The 20,905-nt window shown below is 41.4% G+C and overlaps 1 protein-coding gene across 11 annotated transcripts in view; it reads left to right on the top strand.

Moving 5' to 3' along the window:
• Nucleotides 1-20,905, top strand: part of eps15l1a (epidermal growth factor receptor pathway substrate 15-like 1a) — a 419,830-nt gene that overhangs the window by 40,771 nt on the left and 358,154 nt on the right. For 8 of the 11 annotated variants that reach the window (XM_068016623.1, XM_068016624.1, XM_068016633.1 and 5 more), the window contains exons 2-3: nt 5,637-5,678; nt 19,754-19,843. In XM_068016623.1, coding sequence (XP_067872724.1) covers nt 5,637-5,678; nt 19,754-19,843 — 132 coding nt within the window. Of the gene's footprint in view, nt 1-2,847; nt 3,052-5,636; nt 5,679-19,753; nt 19,844-20,274; nt 20,381-20,905 lie in introns of those variants that run through there. The other 3 variants (XM_068016626.1, XM_068016630.1, XM_068016631.1) reach the window with 3 other exon arrangements.

Here is a 20,905-nt window from a genome sequence, read left to right as displayed (position 1 = left end):
GATTGACTTCACTTCTCCTTGACCCACTTATCCATCAGGGTCACTAGTCGCTGAACCTTCTACATTGCACTTTGCAATGTCAGGTAGTTTTTCCACATGGTGTTAGCTTTCCCTTTTAAAAAAAAAAAATCAGCTTCAAACTACTGTTGTCAGCTACTTGTGGAAGCACTATAGTGAGGTTGGTTGATTCCATGGTGCAATACTGAGCAGGAAGACAGGACTTCAAATAACCATCTGATCTGAAAGATGGTACCTCTAACAATGCAGCACTCACTCAGTCGTGCCAGTTCTGAATTGTTGAAATCCTGGTGTGGTGTATTTGGAGAATTTATCTAATTCCAGCTTTTTTTTTCTCTGAAGAGACTGTTTTCAGATAATTTTCCCTGCTCTATTCACCACCTGTGTGGCAGCCAGCACCCAGACATCTACCACTACAACCATACAGTATGCAAGAGTGCAGTCTAGAGATGACTGTTGCCCCCCCCCCCCCCCCACCCATTCCCAACCAATTTAACTCACAAATTGGAGGCATATAGTTCCTGTTACTTTCCTTTTCAGTCTTTTATCACCTAAAAAGACTTACATTTATAAAGGACCTTTCACGTCCTCAGCATGTCCCAAAGTGCTTTACAGCCAATGAAATACTTTTTGAAGTGTTGTCATTGTTGTAATGTAGGACATGTAGCAGCCAGTTTGCACACAGCAAGCTCTCTCAAGTGGCAATGTGATAATGACCAGCTAACCTGTAACCTCTTCTTGTAAGGCCATGGAATAATTTCACCTTTAAACCATTTTACTGCGAATCAGATTTGTGATCAGATAGCTCCATGCTTTGATTCTGCATGATGCAAGATGCAGCCTCCTACATCTTTGCTCTGCTGTGCAGAGGAAGACCTCAGTCTAACCTTTGAAGTTAATTTTCATGGAAACCTCTTGCATGTAATGCACAGCTGCAATTTGGACCCATTTCACTGTGGAAAAATATGTTGAATCCTTCCATCTATGAGCGATGATGAACATTTAGATTTACATTTAGATGGGGGTGTCTTCATTTAGTTTAGTTTAGAGATACAGCACTGAAACAGGCCCTTCGGCCCACCGAGTCCGTGCCGACCATCAACCACCCATTTATCCTACACTAATTCCATATTCCTACCACATCCCCATCTGTCCATATATTTCCCTACCACCTACCTATACTAGGGGCAATTGCTAATGTCCAATTTACCTATCAACCTGCAAGTCTTTGGCATGTGGGAGGAAACCGGAGCACCCGGAGGAAACCCACTTGGTGCATCTTTGCTGATGTCTGTGGAGGCCAGTCCTTGAAAGGCAGACTCTGCCACAAGTGTTGCACATGAAGCTGCCAGGTGATGTTTTGGATTGTTGCTTTCAGTGTTGGCACCTGTTGCCAAGCTACTGTAGCCACTGTTCTTTGTGGTGTGGTGCATGCCAGCCCATAAGAGATGTTGCCATTTCCCTCTTCGGTCAGCTAGTGACTCCCAGGTGTGATAGTCAACATTTAGGGCCTTCACGTCACGTTTGCAAGCATCCTTGAAGCGAAGCTTTGTATGCCCCACTGGTTGGCTCTGGCTACCTCACCATTTTGAAGGTTCTTGGGTATATGACAGTCTTCCTTTCTGTGGACGTACCCAATCCACCAAAGCTGCCTCTGTTTGATTCGTGCTAACATACTTGGGAGCTCTGCCTTTGAGAGGACTGCCACATTTGTGATTTTGTCCTGCCAGAATATACCCATAATGTGCTGCAGACAGTGAAAATGGAAATTATTGAGCTTCTTTTCCTGGTAGCTGTAAGTCACCCATGTTTCACAGCCATACAGCAAGGTGCTGAGAACACAGGCCTTATAAACCATGAGCTCAGTCCTAAGGGTCAGCTTGGTGTTATCCCATGCACGTTTTGCAAGTTGGCTGGAGGTGGTAGATGCTTTCCCTACAATATTAACCTAATCCTTATGAATTACAGAGGCTAATATCTTTTCCTCATAATTGACTATGGTTAAAAAAAAAACAATTTGTTTGATTTTTAGATGATCGGCATGCTCCAGATAAAGTGATTTGGATCTTGAAGGGCTGAATTTGTTGCAAGCTGTGGTCATAACATTGCATATATTGAACATCTACATACATTATCATTATTTCCTGGTTCTGTATCTTATCCCTTTTTTCTTCATGAGCTTGGTCTTAAGGGTCAGCTTAGTGTTATTCCATGCACGTTTCGTGAGTCGGCCAAAGGTGGTAGCTGCTTTCCCTATGCATCTATTGAACTCTGCATCAAGGGACAGTCTGTCTGTCATCGTGGACCTGAGGTAGCAGAATTTGCCAACCGCTTCCAGTGAGGTATTATTTAATGTGATCAGGGGCAGGGATGCAACACTTTGTCCCATGACCACAGTTTTCTTGATGCTTATAGTCAGGGAGGACTAGTTTCAGGCATGGGAGAGACAGTCCATAAATCTTTGTGTTGAGTTTCCATTGGGCGACTAATGCAGCATCACCAGTGTAGAAGAATTATTTGATCAGGGCGCAGTGTGTTTTTGTCTTCGCTTTCAGTCTTGAATGATTGTAGAGCTTGCTGTCTGACCTAGTGTGCGTGTAGACTCCTGCCATATCTGCAGGGAAGGCAAAGGTCAGGAGCATGAAGAAGATGATACCAACCTGAGTGGGGGGGTCGTACAGAGCCCTGTTTCACCCTATTTTTCACTCTGAAACTGTCGGAAGTGGAGCTGTGTCAAGTGTCATGGCAATCCTTCTGAAGATTACGGCAGCAGTAAAATCAATGTATACTGTAACAGATTAATTTTACTATTGGCATTCTACATTTTAGGTTCTGTACGTGATTTGTTAAATGTTGTAGATGAAGAATTGCAAAATGAGAGGAGAAGTTTGGATAAATTCCTTTTCCCGCCGCTTGCACATTGATCATTCATTGAACTGTGACAACTTTGTACTTTAAGTGGAAGGAGAACAGTTTTTTTTAAACACAACCTGTTCCCAGCTCAACCAGGGGCGCAGTTGGTGAGTTATTAAGGTGGGTATTGCTGCTTTATGGCTTCTTTTTAAAAGTACAATGGTTCTGTTTTTCATCTGTTGGATATGTGTTAATTTGTAATTATTGTAGGGATGATGAATTACTAAATTCGGTAGTGCTAAGGAGTTGAAATAATGCTTCCATTTATAATGAACGCATCACCAAAATAGTTCGCACTCTGCTGATAATTCATCTTTTACAATCAGCAATTTAATTTATGCCAGCTAAGCCCCACAATGAAATCATTAGCATTCAGTGTTTCAGATGTTTTTGAAGTTGAACTGGGGGATGTTCTTGTTTTTGCAGAGATTTTAAAAGCAAGGACCTTTAAACTGTAACTTCAAATAACAATCTAGATTGTAAGTTATATTCATATTTCCCATCTGTAGTTTTAAATACTGTAGGAATTGGATGTAATCTGTGTGAAGTCCTAGCTTCAGTTGAACTTTATTATTTTATGGCTATTTAGGAAACAAAAATTGAGATTAATCTTTTCTTGAAAACATTAATAGTTGTTAGCTGGTGGGATGTAAATCAATTTCCATCTGGCCTCAAACTCTTAAGATCTCTTACTTATATGAACTTTCACTTCAAAGAAATCAGCCTCCACTTAAAAGAAAGTCAAGAAGTGTATCTGGACAGCAGTTTTGGGATGTTGACTTCCCTGTTTCTCTGCGTTATGGTAGTGGGAGAGACTCTGTGGAGCTGAAATGCCTACTTTACTTTGAATGAACACTCAGTCAAAAGATCCCGAAAAGGATTCAAAATTGGGATTTACTCTTTTTGAGACAGTTTAAAGCAGGAGTATCCAAAATGCAACCCATAGGCTATATTAGATCCTGCGTCCTGACAATCCTACCCTTGAAACCTATGCAACTGTTTTATTTGTGCTTCCAGTTCTTGCTCAGTTTGACCTTTCAGAATTTTGTGGGCTTAGGGATATGCAAGGGCTGTTCTCAGTATTGTAGCTTAATTGGTAGATAAATCACCACTCAGGATATCAAGAAGTGTTAGTAATAACAACTTGAGATTTGGACAAATTAATGGGAGTATGAGTATAAGTTTTAAGTATGGTCTCCAAGGTGCCAACATCTGTGGTGCATGAGGATAAAAAACCTTGACAGCCCTGCTTTAAAATATTGTGCAAGTCAAGCAGTGCATTGCTGATTATTTGCTGTGGTCTGTTGTTTCTGCATAATCTTAACCTTTGTAAATAAATTTTACTAGTAAATTTAACCTGAACAATATGATTGGATGGTGAGGTTTTTTTTCCATCTATTAGAGTGACTAGGAGTACATGGTGTGAAACTTGGGCAATCCCAAGTGCCAAATACTGTGATGAAAATAGTCGCCCCAGTCATGGCATGCCTAGGGTTATAAGTTTTTGGATTCTAGGCGAAGCAGGTCTGATGTTAGAAATGAGCTTTTGCTATGGACATGAATAATGAATTGGGAGAGAGTCTGAATTGTAATACTGGATACTCAAAATTTTTGAACAAATGCCAAATTTCAAATATTGAGAGATTTGCAAATCTGAAAATGCTAGAAATACTCAGCAGGTCTGTCAGCATCTGTAGAGGGAGAAACAGTGTTAAAAGTTTCAGGTCGGTCCAGTTAATCTGTTTTAGTGATGTTAGTTGAGGATAGATGTTAGCCTGGAGACTGGGGAGAACTATCCTGCTCTTCGAATAGAATAATGACATGGGATCTTTTGTATCTGTTGAGCAGATATTTGGGATCTTGGTGTAATAGCTCATCCAAAAGACAACCCTCTGATATTGTAACACTTCCTCAGTACTGCAGTTAAGTATCAGCCTAGATTATGTGCTTATGTCCTGCAGTCTAGCTTGAACCTATGGCCTTATGACCCAGAGGCAAGAGTGTTATCATTGACTAAAGCTATCACTTAGCAATGTGTTTCACAAGATAATCATGGAAGGCCATTCAGCTCATATTAATTCCTCCGTCCAGAAAGTCCTAAAGTCTAATTATTGCTTAAATGATTTGAGGATTTTCACTGGCACTGCTCTACCCTGAAGACGACTCCTTTTTTGATCACATTGTGTGATGAACTCCCTAATATGGATCTGAAATTGGCCTTTTACTAGTTTGGGCCTGTCCCCTTGTACTACTCAAGATCAGCTCTCAGTCTTCTCTCCTTTCAAGGCTGAAATCTTCAAGTTTCCCCTGTTTCCTGAACTCAGGCCCCTTGACATTGAATTCAATATTCTAACCACAGTGCTACAGGCTTTGAGCAGGACTTTTTCCGATTTGTGTTCTTTATTACTGGTTAGATAGTTAAACATTCTATTGGTTTTATTGTTTGCTCTGCATTGTTTGGACTTAGTGAGCTGTCAAGTCAACTGAGACCCTCAATCTCTTTCAATTCTTAATTAGTTTGATGACATTGTCCCCTGTCCCATTCACCAGTTTGTATAATTCATTAATTGAGCGGCTGCAGTTGGTCCTTGATGTTGGTAAAAGGTTGGTATCAATTAGTGTTCATTTTGATTTAAAACCCAGATGATTAAATGACAGGTGTTTATAAAATGACATGTTAATTGATGCTCCTCTTTCCTTCGCAGCTTTCCAGTGGAAACCCCATGTATGAGACATATTACCGGCAGGTGAGCTGCTTTACTTTGGTAATCACATTGTTGAAGCTACCATGCGGCTACATGGGCAATGGTACTATGTTCCTGAATTGGTGGAACCATAGAATCTAGAATCATACAGCACAGAAGGAGGCCACTCCGCCCATTAGGCCTATGTCAGCTTTGGTGGATTAATCCAATTACTCTCACAGCCCTGCAATCTGTTTCCCTTCAATTATTTATCCAATAACCTTTTGAAAGTTACTGTTGAATCTACTTCCATCACACTTGCAGGCTGCGCTTTCCATATCTCTATGTTTAAAAAAAAGTTTCCTCATCTCACCTGTAGTTCATCTGATAATCACCTTAAATCTGTCTTTAAATCTATGCCAATCCTTCTGCCAATGGAAACAGTTTCTTCTTATTTACTCTTAACCACAACCATTCATGATTTTGAACAGTGACTGCACTTCAAAAAGTACTTCATTGGCTGTTAAGCGCTTTGAGATGTCTGGTAGTCATGAAAGGCACTATATAAAAGCAGAAAGCGCTGGAAATACTCAGGTCAGGCAGCATCTGTGGAGAGAGAAGCAGAGTTAACGTTTCAGGTCTGTGATCTTTCATCCTGTTCTAATGAAAGGTCAGAGTTAGTCAGACACAATCTCCCCGTGACAAAGCCATGCTGATTCTCCCTGATTAATCCCTGCCTCTCCAAGTGGAGATTAATCCTGTCCCTCAGAATTTTTTCCGATATTTTCCCTACCACTGATGTTAGACTCACCGGCCTGCAGTTACCAGGTTTATCCCTGCTACACTTCTTAAATAATGGTACCACATGCGCTGTCCTCCAATCCTCTGGTACCTCTCCTCTAGCCAGAGAGGATTTGAAAATTTGTGTCAGAGGCCCTGCAATCATCTTCCTTGCCTCACATAACAGCCTGATAGATACATCTCATCTGGGCGTGGGGATTTATCCACTTTTAAGCCCGCTAAAACAGCAAATACTTCCTCCGTTTCGATGCTAATATGTTCAAGTATATCACAGTCCCGCTCCCTGATCTCTACACCTACATCGTCCTTCTCCATAGTGAACAGAGATGAAAAGTAATCATTTAAAACCTCACCTATGTCCTCCGGCTCCACACACACATTGCCACATTGGTCCCTAATGGGCACTGCTCTTTCCCTGGTTATCCTCTTGCCCTTAATATACTTATAAAATGCAGTAGGATTTTCCTTTGTCTTCCCCGCCAGTGTTTTTTCATTTCCCCTCTTCGCTCTCCTAATTACTTTTTTAAGTACCCCCCTACACTTTCTATACTCCTCTAGTGCCTCTGCTGTTTTCAGCGCTCTGAATCTGCCATAAGCCTCCTTTTTTTTCCTGATGCAATCCTCTATATCCCTTGTCATCCAGGGTTCCCTGGACTTGTTGGTCCTACCCTGCATCTTAATGGGAACATGTTGGCCCTGAACTCTCACTATTTCCTCTTTGAATGACTCCCACTGATCTGATGTCAACTTTCCTACAAGTAGCTGTTCCCAGTCCACTTTGGCCAGATCCTGTTTTATCATAAAATCGGCCTTCCCCCAATTCAGTACCTTTATTTTCAGTCCATCTTTGTCCTTTTCCATAACTACCTTAAATCATAGAGTTATGGTCACTATCCCCGAAATGTTCCCCCACTGACACTTCTGCCACTTGTTTGGCTTCATTCCCTAGGATTAAGTCCAGTACTGCCCCTTCTCTAGTAGGACTTTCTACATACTGGCTCAAAAAGATCTCCTGTATGCATTTTAAGAATTCTGCCCCCTTTAAGCCTTTTGCTCTGATATTGGGGAAGTTGAAATCCCCAACTATTATTATCCTATTATTTTTACAGCTCTGAGATTTGCCTACATATCTACTCCTCTATCTCTCCCTGACTGTTTGGAGACCTGTAGTACACTCCCAGCCAAGTGATTGCCCCCTTTTTGTTTTTAAGTTCTAACCATATGGCCTCATTTGAGGAACCTTCTAAGATATCATCCCTCCTTACTGCAGTAATTGACTCCTGATCAACAGTGCAATGCCACCTCCTCTTTTACCCCCTCCCCTGTCATGCTTGAAGATTCTATACCCTGGAATATTGAGCTGCCAGTCTTGCCCCTCCCTCAACCATGTCTCTGTGATAGCAATAATATTATAATGCCATGTGTTAATCAATGCCCTCAATTTATCTGCCTTACTAGTAAGACTCCTTGCATTAAAATAGATGCAATCCAGCATTGCATTTTTCAATTGGCATTAACAGGTCTATATTTGCTCTGCCTTCCAAACTGACCCATTTTCTCTTCTGGGTTTATCCTTCCTCCCCTTTTTTAAACAGGGATGTAAATTTGCAATCCTCCAGTCATCTGAGGATTGGAATATTGAGGCCAGAACCTCTGCAATTTCCACCTTTACTTCCCTCAGTAATCTAGGATGCATTCCATCTTGACCAGAGGACTCTTCTACTTTGAGGACTGCCAGTCTTTTAAGTAAATCCTCTTTATTTTTATTGAGTAGACTAGGGATATATTCCCTTGAGTTTAGAAGAACAAGAGGTGGTCTCATTGAAACATATAAAATTCTTAAGAGGCTTGACAGGGTAGATACTGGGAAGATTTTTTCCCCTGGCTGGGGACTCTAGAGCTAGGGGTCACAAAGTCAGAATAAGTGGTTGGCCAATTAGGACTAAGATGAGAAATGCCTTCACGCTTTGGGTTCTGGAACCTTTGGAATTCTCTACCACAGAGAGCTGTGGATGCTCAGTCATTCAATATATTCAGGAGAGAGATCATCAGTGTTTTTGGATACAAGGAAAAGGAGGTCGGGTAGCGCTCTTAGTAAGGGCCGAGATCAGTACATTAGTGAGAGAGGATCTTAGATCAAAGGATCAAGATGTACAGTTTGGCTGGAGCTAAGAAACAGCAAGGGGCAGCAAACATTGGGGTGAAAGTTTATAGGCCACCAAACAGTAGTGGTAATGTTGGGCATGGTATAAATCAGGAAATTCCAGCTGCATGTAACATGGGTCATACAGTAATAATGGGCAACTTCAATTTACAAATGGACTGGGTAAACGCACTCAACACTAATGCTATGGAAGAAGAATTCCTGGAGCGTGTACGAGCTGGGTTTCTGGAGCAGTATGTTGAAGAACCAACTAGGAATCGGCTATTTTAGATTTCGTATTATGTAATGAGAAAGAGCTAATTAATAACCTTGATGTAAAGGTGCCTTTGGGAAATAATGACCATAATATGATAGAATTTTACATTAAATTTGAAAGTGATATAGTTCATTCTGAAACTAGTGTCTTAAATCTGAACAGAGGAAACTATGAAGGTATAAGGGACAAGTTGGCTATGGTGGATTGGGAAAATACAGTAAAAGATTTGATGGCAGACAGGCAATGGCTAGTATTTAAAGAAGTATTATACAGCCTACAACAAATATACATTCCTCTGAAACTCAAAAACCCAACAGGAAAGATGAATCAACTGTGGCTAATAAAAGAAGTTAAAGATTGCATTAGATCAAAGGAAATAAGGTTGCCAGAAGAAGTATTAAGCCTGAGGATTGGGAGCAATTTAGAATCCAACAAAGGATGACCAAGAAACTGATAAAGGGAAAAGAGAATATGTATGCAAGCTAGCAAGAAACATAAAGGCAGACTATAAAAGCTTCTTTAGTTATGTGAAAAGGAAAAGATTAGCAAGGACAAATGTGGATACATTACCAGCGGAGACAGGAGAATTTATAATGGAGAGTAAGAAAATGGCAGAGAAACTAAATAACCACTTTGTGTCTGTCTTCACAGAGGACGATACAGAAAATCTTCCAGAAATACTGGGGAACCAAGGGGCTTGTGAAAATGAACTGAAAGAAATTAGTATTAATAAAGAGGTAGAACTTGAAAAATTAACTGGATTGAAGGTTAAATAAGTCGCCTGGACGAGATGAGCTACATCCCTAAGCGTTGAATGAGGTGGCTATAGAGGTAGTGGATGCATTGGTGATTATCTTTCAAAATTCTATAGATTCTGGAAAGGTTCTTGCAGACTGGAAAGTAGCAAATGTAACCCCATTATTTAAGAAAGGAGTGAGAGAGAAAGCAGGGAGCTACAGACCTGTTAGTTGATGTCAGTAGTAGGGAAAATGTTAGAAAGGATATGATAACTAGATATTTGGAAAATAATGGTATGATTTGGCAGAGTCAACATGGATTTATGAAAGAGAAATCATGTTCGACAAACCTGTGGGAATTTTTTGTGGATGTTGCTTGTAGCAGGTAAAGGAGAACCAGTGGTTATGGTGTATTTGGATTTTCAGAAGGCTTTTGATAAGGTCCCACACAGGAGGTTAGTAAACAAAATTAGAGCACATGGGATTGGGGGTAATATACTGGTATGGATTGAAAATTGGTTAACAGACAGAAAACAGAGATTAGGAATAAATGGGTCATTCTCAGGATGGCAGGCTGTTACTAATGGGGTACTGCAAGGATCAGTGCAGGGGCCACAACTATTCACAGTTTATATAAATGATTTGGATGTGGGGACCGAATATATTTCCAAATTTGCTGATGACACAAAACTAGGTGGGAATGTAAGTTGTGAGGAGGAGGTAAGGAAGCTTCAAGGGGACTTGGACAGGCTAAGTGAATGGGCAAGAACTTCCAGGAAATGCAAACTTGGATATGTTGCTCTCTACCTCATCATCTAAGCCTTTAATAAATGCAGTGAATAGTTGAAGCCACAACAAAGATCCCTATGGGGCACCACCATCCTATCGATTAGATTACCTGCCCATTATCCTTATTCTTTGTCTCCTGCTGCTCAGTCAGTTTCTTCACCAGGTCAATAATTTGCCTTCAATTCCATGAGCTTCAGCTGTAGCTTACAGGCTCTTATGTGGGATTTCTATCAAATACCTTCAGGAAGTTCATATAAATAACATTCATAAACATTCAGGTTTGTCAGGCATGATCTTTCATTTTCATTTCCATGCTGGTTCTCTCTGATTAACTGGAAATTTTCAGTGTGTTCTGTTGTAGATTCCAGCCATTTACCAACAACAGATTTTAGGCTAACTGGTCTATAAGTCCTTGGCTTCCCTCTTTCAACTTCCTTAACTAGTGGAGTGATGTACAATTTTCCAATGTAAAGGATTGGCTCTTGAATCGAGAGAACTTTAGAAGATTATAGTTGGAACATCTGGAATGTACTAGCATACTTCATTTAAAATCATTGATGGAAACCACGCTTGAGTGCCATTATTTTCTTCATTACTGTTATTTTGCTTACGTGAGTTTTTGGTCAGTCCCTGTTCCTGATTCAGTTTCCTTGGGATTTCTGGCATATTTTCCTCTTCCTCTATTGTAAATATTGACACAGTAAATATTCAGCAAGTATGCCATTTCCTTATTTACTTTTACAATATCAGTGTTATAGGTTTTTAAGGGGTACATTGGGGAGACCAAGCGCAGACTGGGTGACCGCTTTGCGGAACATCTCCGCTCAGTCCGCAAGCAGGACCCTGAGCTTCCGGTTGCTTGCCATTTCAACACTCCCCCCTGCTCTCATGCTCACATCTCTGTCCTGGGATTGCTGCAGTGTTCCAGTGAACATCAACGCAAGCTCGAGGAACAGCATCTCATTTACCGATTAGGCACACTACAGCCTGCCGGACTGAACATTGAGTTCAATAATTTCAGAGCATGACAGCCCCCCATTTTACTTTCATTTTTAGTTATTTTTTCTTCCTTTTTTTCCCCATTCTTTTTTTTACATTTTTTACAATCTTTTTTTTTGCATTTATTTCATTTCATCTTAGTTTGTTCAGTTTGCTTACCCACTGTTTTTTTTCAGGTTTGCACTTGCTGCTGTTCAATATTCAGTGTATTTACACTTAATCTGTACTAATGCTTTGTCTTTCAACACACCATTAACATATTGTTTGCCTTTGCTCTGTGACCTTTTGGTCAGCTATGTGGCCTGGTCCAATCTAGACCTCCTTAGTTATCTCTTGCCCCACTCTCACCTCACTTGCTTATAACCTGTGACTTTTCTAATATTTGTCAGTTCCGATGAAGGGTCACTGACCCGAAACGTTAACTCTGCTTCTCTTTCCACAGATGCTGCCAGACCTGCTGAGTGGTTCCAGCATTTCTTGTTTTTATTTCAGATTTCCAGCATCTGCAGTATTTTGCTTTTATTTAAGGGGTCCACATTGCTCTTGACCATCCTCTTCCTAACATAATTGTAAAAAGTTTTGGAGTTGATTTTGATAATCCTTGCAAGTTTCTTTTCATACTCTCTTTTGTAGCTCTTGCTATCTATATTGTTAGTTCATTGTATCTCTAAATTCACCAGGATCTTGGCTATTCTTTGTATTTTTGTTATGAATGCTGCACTTTGTAACATGATTTTGTTTTAAAAACTGTGATTTTAAAAAAGTTTAAGATGAATTATGAGAAGTCAGCTGACTTCACATCCACTCTCCCTAAGGACAAGGTAGAAATCTTGGACAACAGAAAACACAGATAAAATAATTTTTTTGAAAAAGAGACACTGCAGGGGTAACACCTGAAGAACAGTGGGTTTCACCTCCCAGACTTTCGGGCCATAAACAAGGAGTGAGTGATTCTGAAGATGCAAATGTACCAGGCTGCTGTTAACACCTGGGAATAATGGAAGGCCCTGGTGGCTCTGTGAAACCAGACTTCTGGACTTTAGATATTGAAAAAGGACAATAGGCTATTGACTTTTGAGTCCAGATAAATTTAACAGATTTACTGAAGGCTGTAAGAAGGGAACCCAGCGATTGAAGCCTCAGAGCAGACTGTAAGGAAGACAACCAGTGGTGGCTGGGAGAGAGAGGGGGAAGCCTGATAGAGCAAAAGGCTGCGAAGACCGAAACTGTTTTGAAAGTTGAAACTTGTGGAGAAGTAGAAGATCAGTAGGAGTTGCCTAATTCGTGGATGTCTAGGTCAGATGTGCTTGGAAAGATGAGTAGAAAGGACATTGATTTTGGAAAAGGTCTGGGAGATCCAACTCATTGTAATTGGCAGAAATTGGGGACTTTTAACCGTAAAGGATTTCACCATCAAAAAGGAGTGTGGAATGTATAAGTGTGGTGTGACTTTTCAAGTATTTTAATAAGAAAATACCTTTCTTTCTAATTTGGGGTATCAGCTGCTTAAACTAGTTAGTTAATGGGGATTTATTTTAGCTTAGCTGTTGTAATAAAAGTCTTAAAATATGAAATCTTGTGTAATTCTTTAAATTGGTCTGGGGGTTCATATCTTGCGTTTTTCATGTTAGCGATCTCACTGAGGTTGTAACAATTTTCTGTATACGTTTTTTAGTTTTGTCTCTTAGCTCTGTGGTCATCTATGACTGCTTTTTTTATAGCAAGTAGAGCTGTTGCTCCTTTGGGGTATGACTTAGTTCTGTAACACGTTAAATTCTTTTTTGAACACCTGCTGCTAATCTTTTGTCAATTTACCCAGTAACCAATTTACCCAGTTTACTGTGGACAGTCTCTGTTTCATCCTGCTGAAGTCGGCCTTAAATCTAGGATCTTAGTTGTTGTTTTTCACAGCTCCCTTTCAAATATGACATTGAACTCAATTTATTGCTATAAATATTAAACTGCTGTTAATCTGTTAACTAAATCTGGGTCTGGCTCATTATGAGTAATGAAATCTAATATGACATGCCCCCATTTTGGTTCTAGGACATACTGTTGCAGTAACATTCACACTACACAAGAGCCAGACAATGACCATCTCCAACAACAAGAGTCTAAACCACCTCCCTTTAACATTCAATGTCACTACCATTGTCAAATACCTCATCAACAACCTCCTGGGGGGGCGGGTCACCGTTGGTCAAAACCTTAACTGGACCAGCCGCATTAAATACTATGGCTACAAGAGCAGGTCAGAGGCTGGGTATTCTGTGTTTCCCCAAAGCCTTTCCGCCATCTACAAGGCACAGGACAGGAGTGTGATGGAATACTTTCCACCGTAAAACATTCACTCCTTCCACCACCAGTGCAACGTGGCTCATTGTGTACCACCTACAAGATGCACTACAGTAATTGGATAAGGCTCCTTTGACAAAACCTCCCAAATCTGCAACCTCTACCACTGAGAAGAACAAAGGCAGCAGGCCTGTGGGAAAGCAGCCTGTCATTTGCCTGCTGTCTGATCCCTCCTACTTCTGAGCTATTCTTTACTTTAGTGCTATTTTGTGTCTCCCAGTCCTTTGTGCACCTTGTTTTTTCTCTCTAATGTTTCATCCTGGTGCCCACCCCCTGCCAAATTAGTTTAAACCTTCCCCAACAGTTCCGAAGAAGGGTCACTGACCCGAAACGTTAACTCTGCTTCTCTTTCCACAGATGCTGCCAGACCTGCTGAGTGGTTCCAGCATTTCTTGTTTTTATTTCAGATTTCCAGCATCCGCAGTATTTTGCTTTTAGTATTAGCTAACCTTCCTGCAAGGACATTGATGCCAGCTCTGTTGAGATGCAACCTTGAACAGGTCCCTTCTGCACCAGACCTGGTTCTGAAGCCCTCCCTGCTGCACCATTTCTCCAGCCATGCTTTTAATCTGTTTTATCCCACTATCCCTATACTCACGAGCGCATGGCACCAGGAGTAATTCAGAGATTATTACATTTGAGGTCCTGCTTTTTAAACTTCCTCCCTACCTCCTGAAGCTCTGCCTGCTAGACCTCAGCCCTATTACTTCCTATTTCATTGGTTCCCACAATGGACCATGGCTTCTAGCTGTTTGACTACAAACTCCTTTCCCTAGTGACTGACTCCATCCCTTTCCTTGGCAACTGACTGAAACTTGACCAGACTGTTTGCAACCTTGGTATCATATTTGACAGCACGACGAGCTACTGACCACATATCCGCGTCAACACTATGACTGCCTATTTTCACCTCTGTAACACCCCCTGACTCTGTCCCTGCCTCAGCTCAACTGCTGCCGAAACCCTCAACTGTGCCTTTGTTACCTCTAGACTTGACCATCCCAATGCACTCCTGGCTGGCCTCCAACATTCTATATTCTGTAAATTGACATCATCCAAAACTCTGCCTGTGTTCTAACTCACATTAAGTCCTGTTTACCCATCACCCCTGAGCTCGCTGATGTATATCGGTTAAGTGACATCTTGATTTTAAAATTCTCATCCTTATTTTCAAATGCTTCCATGGCCCTGACCCTCCCTATCTCTGTAATCTCCTCCAGTCCTGCAACACTTCAAGATATCTCCATTCCACTAAATCTGGCCTCTTGAGCATCCCTCATTTAATTGCTCCACCATTGGTGACTGTGCTTCAAAGCTGCCAATGCCCTAAACCCTGGATCTCCCTTCCTAAACCCCTCCACCTCTTTACCTTGCTTTCTTGTTTTAAAATGCTCCTTAAAACCTATCCCTTTGACCAAGCTTTTGATCTCTGCCCTAATATCTCCTTATGTCGTTTGGTGTCAATGTGTTTGCTTTATAATGCTCCTGTGAAGCACCTTAGGACATTTTATTATGTTGAAGGTGCTATATGAATGCAAATAATTGTTGATTCTCTTCTCTGTATTCCCCTCCCCATCAAAATATACTGCAACCTCTTAGTGATTTCCTTTACCCCAGCACCAGCCAGGTGACACACCATGCAGGACTCATAGTGGTTGCACAAATGCCTGACTATCCATCCCCTGACTGTCAAATCCCCTATGACCGCTGCATTTATACACTTGGCTGTGTCACCCTGTGGAGTCATTTATCCTACAGTACCATGGATGTTCTTTAGACTGCATTCCCCAAGGTGTTGTTGGCCTCATTGGTAGTCAGTGCTTAAAACTGGTTTGAGATGGCCACATTCCCAGAGGGTTCCTGCACTACCTGCCTCTTCCTACCCTGCTGGATGGCCACCCACTTAATATCCTCCTGAACACTCTGTATCCTTGCTGATCGCCAAGATTTCCCATGTTCTTGACATTGGTTGGGTGAGATGCCAAGTGGAAGCTTGACCAGTGTCTCACCTTCCCTACCATCCCCCTATCCCCTCAACCCCTTCCACTTAGCAAACAGGGAAGCGGAGGTAAAACCAGCAAGTCAGTCTCTTAGGGTAACTCTGCAATTGCTGAAATCAGTTACAGAGCACCATGGGCAGAGGTCCAGGGGCATTTTACTTCGTTACTTCAGTATGTCTGAGGCTGGGGAGGGAGGGGAAGGAAATGCAACAGCAAATTGCATTTATATAGTGCCATTAACATAGAACAGTGTCCCAAGGTACTTTACAGATCTATAATTGGGCAAAAATGGACCCTGAGCTAAAGGAGGAACCATTAGGAGGGATAGCTTTAAAAGATGGAAAATCTTTAAGAAAAGTTACTCTCTTAAAAAAGAAATTGAGGTAAAACGTAATTGAGAGGATAGATTATTTGTAGTCAGATTTAAGCTCCAAATATTCAGATAAGGTATTCAGCCACATATAGTTGAGGGTTGGCTGTAAGCACCCCATTGTTAAACAAGTTATATTGTGGCACTGAAGAAAGATGAAACCGTCTCAGTTGCTTATAAAACTAGTTCAGACTGCCTCTACGTTGAGCCCATGTAAATACTATCCACATGAAAATTATGGTTACTGCTGTCATGGGTTGTGATGCAGTTATGTGTTTCCTGACCTCCATTCAAAGTTCTGTTCTTGACCTTGGGAGGTATTGGTGCTTTGTCTTGGGGGAGGGTAATGATTGAAGGGTGAGCCACCCAAAACCAATGTCTGTATCTGATATTGTGCATTATATAGCTATCTTAGCTCTGGGGGCCCTACAACAAAACTCTAAACTTAAGGGACTTTCTCTTTTCAGATTATTCGGTAAAATAGGAACTGCATCCATAATAATAAGTACTGAATTCTTTTTGATCTGAACATTAGTCTGCAGGAAAGTTAAGCAACTTCTATTCATGAGGCACTGCATTTGTTAAAATAAAGAGGGGGCATTCGATTCATTTGAGGCACTAGATTTACACTTGTAATAAAAATGTCCAAATGCAAAGTTATTTGTAAAGTCTACAACTAAAACCAATGACCAGCACCAAATGAGGCCAGACATCATTTGAGGTTTTCAAAAAAGATTGAAATGAGATATTTTACATTTCTTCCCCTGTATTTACATTTTCCTGACATTGGCTCCTTAGTGATGGGGATTTTTGCAACATGTGTCATTTGTCACTGATTTGACTCATGCATAGCTCTCGATCATTGACAAGACTATCTCTGATCGCTTCCTCATTTCTCGCTTTCTGCCCATGTCCCCTTGGCCTGCTTACCCAAAATAAAATGCCCCTGCAAACCTAACTCCCTGACCATATGCTGCAGCTCTGTAACTCTAGCCCTTCATTTACCAGAGTCACAGTTGAGCTATTTAGCTTCCTTGGTTTTGCCTTTGACACTCTTGTCCCCACTGTGACTCAAGTATCCCACACCTGCCTTTCACTCCCTTTCCGTGTAGTTCTCTCCTTCATAAGTGCTGCAATCTCAAGTGAACCCATTGCAAGATCATCTGATTGTCCACTGCCAGATCCGGCTTGACATTTCTCATTACAATAACTTCTCCATCAATGGCCATATTATTCTCTGGGTATCATTGGGTCGTGACTCCTTTCCCTTCTCCAGTTGCTTCATCCTTGTGAAATACAAGGAACTTAGCCATGCTGTCTCCAAGATTGTGACTGTGCTTGCAGCTGCTGTTTGCACCTCTTCCCCATTCTCATCCTTGGGAGGTGGGGGCAGAAAACATATTTCACTCTGTAGTTTCTCCACAGCTCTCAACAGCCTATCTCCTGTTCCCTTGTTAATCACCCCACCCCTCTCCTGGCCACCCGACCACTGACCTTTGACTTGGTGCTTGCCAGTATTGTATGTGGCTGGCGTCCTGTGTCTGTCTCACTGTCTCCAATGCACTGGATCCTAAATCCTCCTCTTGTTTAAAAATCCTTCAGTGACCTCACTCCATCCTACCTCAGTGTCAGGACTGAGATGAGAAATGTCTTCACTCAGAAGGTTGTGAACCTTTTAGAATTCTTTACTCCAGAGAGCTCTTGTCAAGTATATTCAAGTCAGCGATCGATAGGTTTTTGGATACTGAGGGAAGCAAGAGATATGTGGATAGTGCGGGAAAGTGTAGATTAGGAGGAAGATAATCAATGATCTTATTGAAAGATGGAGCAGACTCAGGGGGTCAAATGGCCAATTATGCCCCTACATTTTTACATTCTAATTCTACACCCTCTTCTGTTCACGCTTCAACCTGTTGTCTTCCGTCTCTGGCCTCCTGTCCATTCTCCACTCTATCTGTGGATTGCCTCCAGCCGTGTTGACTGTATTGTCTGAACCTCATAGCCCCCTTTCTAAATGTTGTGCTTTGTTACTTTTTCTACCTTTTTTAAAAGCCTCTTTTAAAGCCTATTTGTTTGGACTTGCTTTCAGTCATTTTCCACTGCCTTCAGAATCTGTTTTTTGCTAAGTATTTGGGATGTTTACAACAACAACAGTAGCACCTTTAATGTAGTAAAACATCCCAAGGCACTTTACAGGAGCGATCGTCAAAATAGAATTTGACACTGAGCCTCATAAAGAGGTATTAGGATAGGTAACCAAAAGCTTGATTGGAGCTAGGTTTTAGGGAGTGTCTTAAAGGAGAAGGGTGAGAGGTTTAAGGAAAGAATTCCAGAGCTTACGGTCCAGGCAGCTGAAGGCAGGCTGCTAATGGTGGAATCAAAAGAAATCAGGTGATACACGAGAGACCAGAGTTGGAGGAGCACAGAGATCTTGGGGTTGTTGGGCTGGACAAAGTTACAAAGAGGGGCATGGCCCATGAAGAGATTTGAAAGTGAGAATGAGTGTTTTAAAATGAAAGCGTTGCTGGACTAGGGACCAATGTAGGTCAGCGAACACAGGGGTGATGGGTCAACAGGACTTAGTATGAGTTAGGTACTATGTTAATGGTAACTTATATAAATGCAAGTTGTTGATGCAGAACTTGTGGGTGTTTAGTATCCCATTAAAAATGATCATTTGGTGCAGGATGAAAATTGATGTACAGTAGAAGCCATTTATGACAAAATCACTTAATAGAACATACTTTATAGCAAAGTAATTGTGCATGGACTTTAATCCTGTTCTACTTGGCAGGGAGGGTGAACCTTAATGAAATTGTTGAAGATAATGTCTTGCTTATTAAAATCCAATGTAACAAGTTTTGATGACTCTGAGATTTGGAGATATTTGGGACTGTTTGTTAAAGTTCCAATGGAGTGTTTTTAGCTCCACAGTGTTGGGACACAGGTGGGTAGAGCAGCAGTGGGTGGGTGGGTTAGAGGTGCTGCAGAGCGCTGTCAAATCATGAGAAACCAGGTAAACCTGCTTCAACAAAAATCACACATGGTCAGGTATCTTTCCAATCCCACTTTGTTATCAGCAGCCTAGAAGAAAGGTAGGAAACTTGCATTTTTATAGCGTCTCTCACTACCTCAAGATATTCCAAAGCATTTTACATCCAATGAAGTACTTTTTGTAATGTAGGAAACGCGGCAGCCCATTTGTGCGCACCAAGGTCTCGCAAATTGGAATGAAATAAATAATTATCTGTTTTAGGTGTTGGTTGAAGGATAAATATTGTCCAAGACAGCACGAGAATGCTCCTTCTCTTTAATTAATGCTGTGGGATATTTTACATCCACCTGAGAGGGCAGATGGATATCAGTTTAACACATCATTTGAAGTACAGCACTCATTCAGTAGTACACTGAAGTGCCAGCCTAGATTGTGTCTTTAAGTCTCTAGAGTTTGACTTGAACCCATAACCTTCTGACTCAAGTGAGAGTGCTATCAGTGAGCCAAGGATGACACTTAAATTTGTTATTTTACAATGTATTAAGCATTTTAAATTGTTTGAGTTCAGTAGCAATCTGTGCTGAAGATTTTACCTGATTTACTGGGAGAGGAGGAAAAGTGCTTGTCTAGCGGGTGAACGATGTGTACTGAATGGGTGTTTCTGTTGCATAGGTGGATCCAGCTCATACAGGAAAAGTTGGGCCCAATGAAGCAGCCTTGTTCCTGAAGAAATCTGGTCTTTCTGATGTTATCCTAGGAAAGGTAAGAAACAGAAGCCTACAAGACCGTTACTGCTTCCTGTAATGTAGGATGCTTGCTATGATGGCAATATTGAACAATAAATGAGTGTTTAATTACTGGCAGAGTTTTGTAGGTTAGTTCTATGCACTCTGTGGAAAGTGGTGTCTACAGGGACCACATGTCACAGAATTGGGGCTGACAGTGTTGTACCTCATCTCCAAACACATTTTTAAGCTTGTAACCAATGTTAATAAATTAATGCTGGGGATTTATTTAAAAATGGCCTGTATCAAAACTTGGTGGAAGCTGGTTAACACTGCTGCAAATTCCACAGGGCAGGAATCTTTAACATTGCATTTGCCACTCTTATCTATCTTTGGATATTGTGAGCTGATCAAGGTAGATGTGACTTATCTGGGAAACAAGAACAACTACTGCTTACTTTTATACAGTGCCTTTATAGCAAAACGTCCCAAGACGCTTCACAGGAACATAATCAGAGAAAAACTGACACTGAGGCACATAGTCGGACAGATGACCAAAACCTTGGTTGAAGAGGTAGGTTTTAAGGAGTGCTTTTTTATTGTTCATTCTTGGGATACAAGTGTCATTAGTAAGGCCAGCATTATTTCCCATCCCTAATTGCCCTTGAGTGGGTGGTGATAACCTGTCTTCTTGAACTGCTGCAATCCATGTGGTGTAAGCACATCCGCCGTGCTGTCAGGAAGGGAGTTCCGGGAGTTTGACCCAGCAACAGTGAAGGATCGTTGATCTAGTTCCAAGTCAGGATGGTGTGCGACGTGGAGGAGAACTTGCGTCTGCTGCCCTTTTCTTCTAGGTGGTAGAGGTTGTGAGTTTGGAAGGTGCTGTTGGAGGAGTCTTGACATTTGAAGGTGGAGAGAGACATTGATGTGGAGAGGTTTAGGGAGGGAATTCCTGAGCTTAAGGTATAGGCAGATGAAGGAATGACTGCCGGTGGTGGGGCAAAGATGTCATGGATCTGCAAGGGGCCAGAATTGGAGGAACTCAGAGTTCCCGGAAGATTGTAGGGAATATTCTTCCAGTTGCTGATACTTCACTTGC

Source organism: Heterodontus francisci, chromosome 36 (genome assembly GCF_036365525.1).
Source record: "Heterodontus francisci isolate sHetFra1 chromosome 36, sHetFra1.hap1, whole genome shotgun sequence".
Taxonomy (NCBI): domain Eukaryota; kingdom Metazoa; phylum Chordata; class Chondrichthyes; order Heterodontiformes; family Heterodontidae; genus Heterodontus; species Heterodontus francisci.
This window is presented reverse-complemented; position numbering and strand designations above follow the sequence as displayed.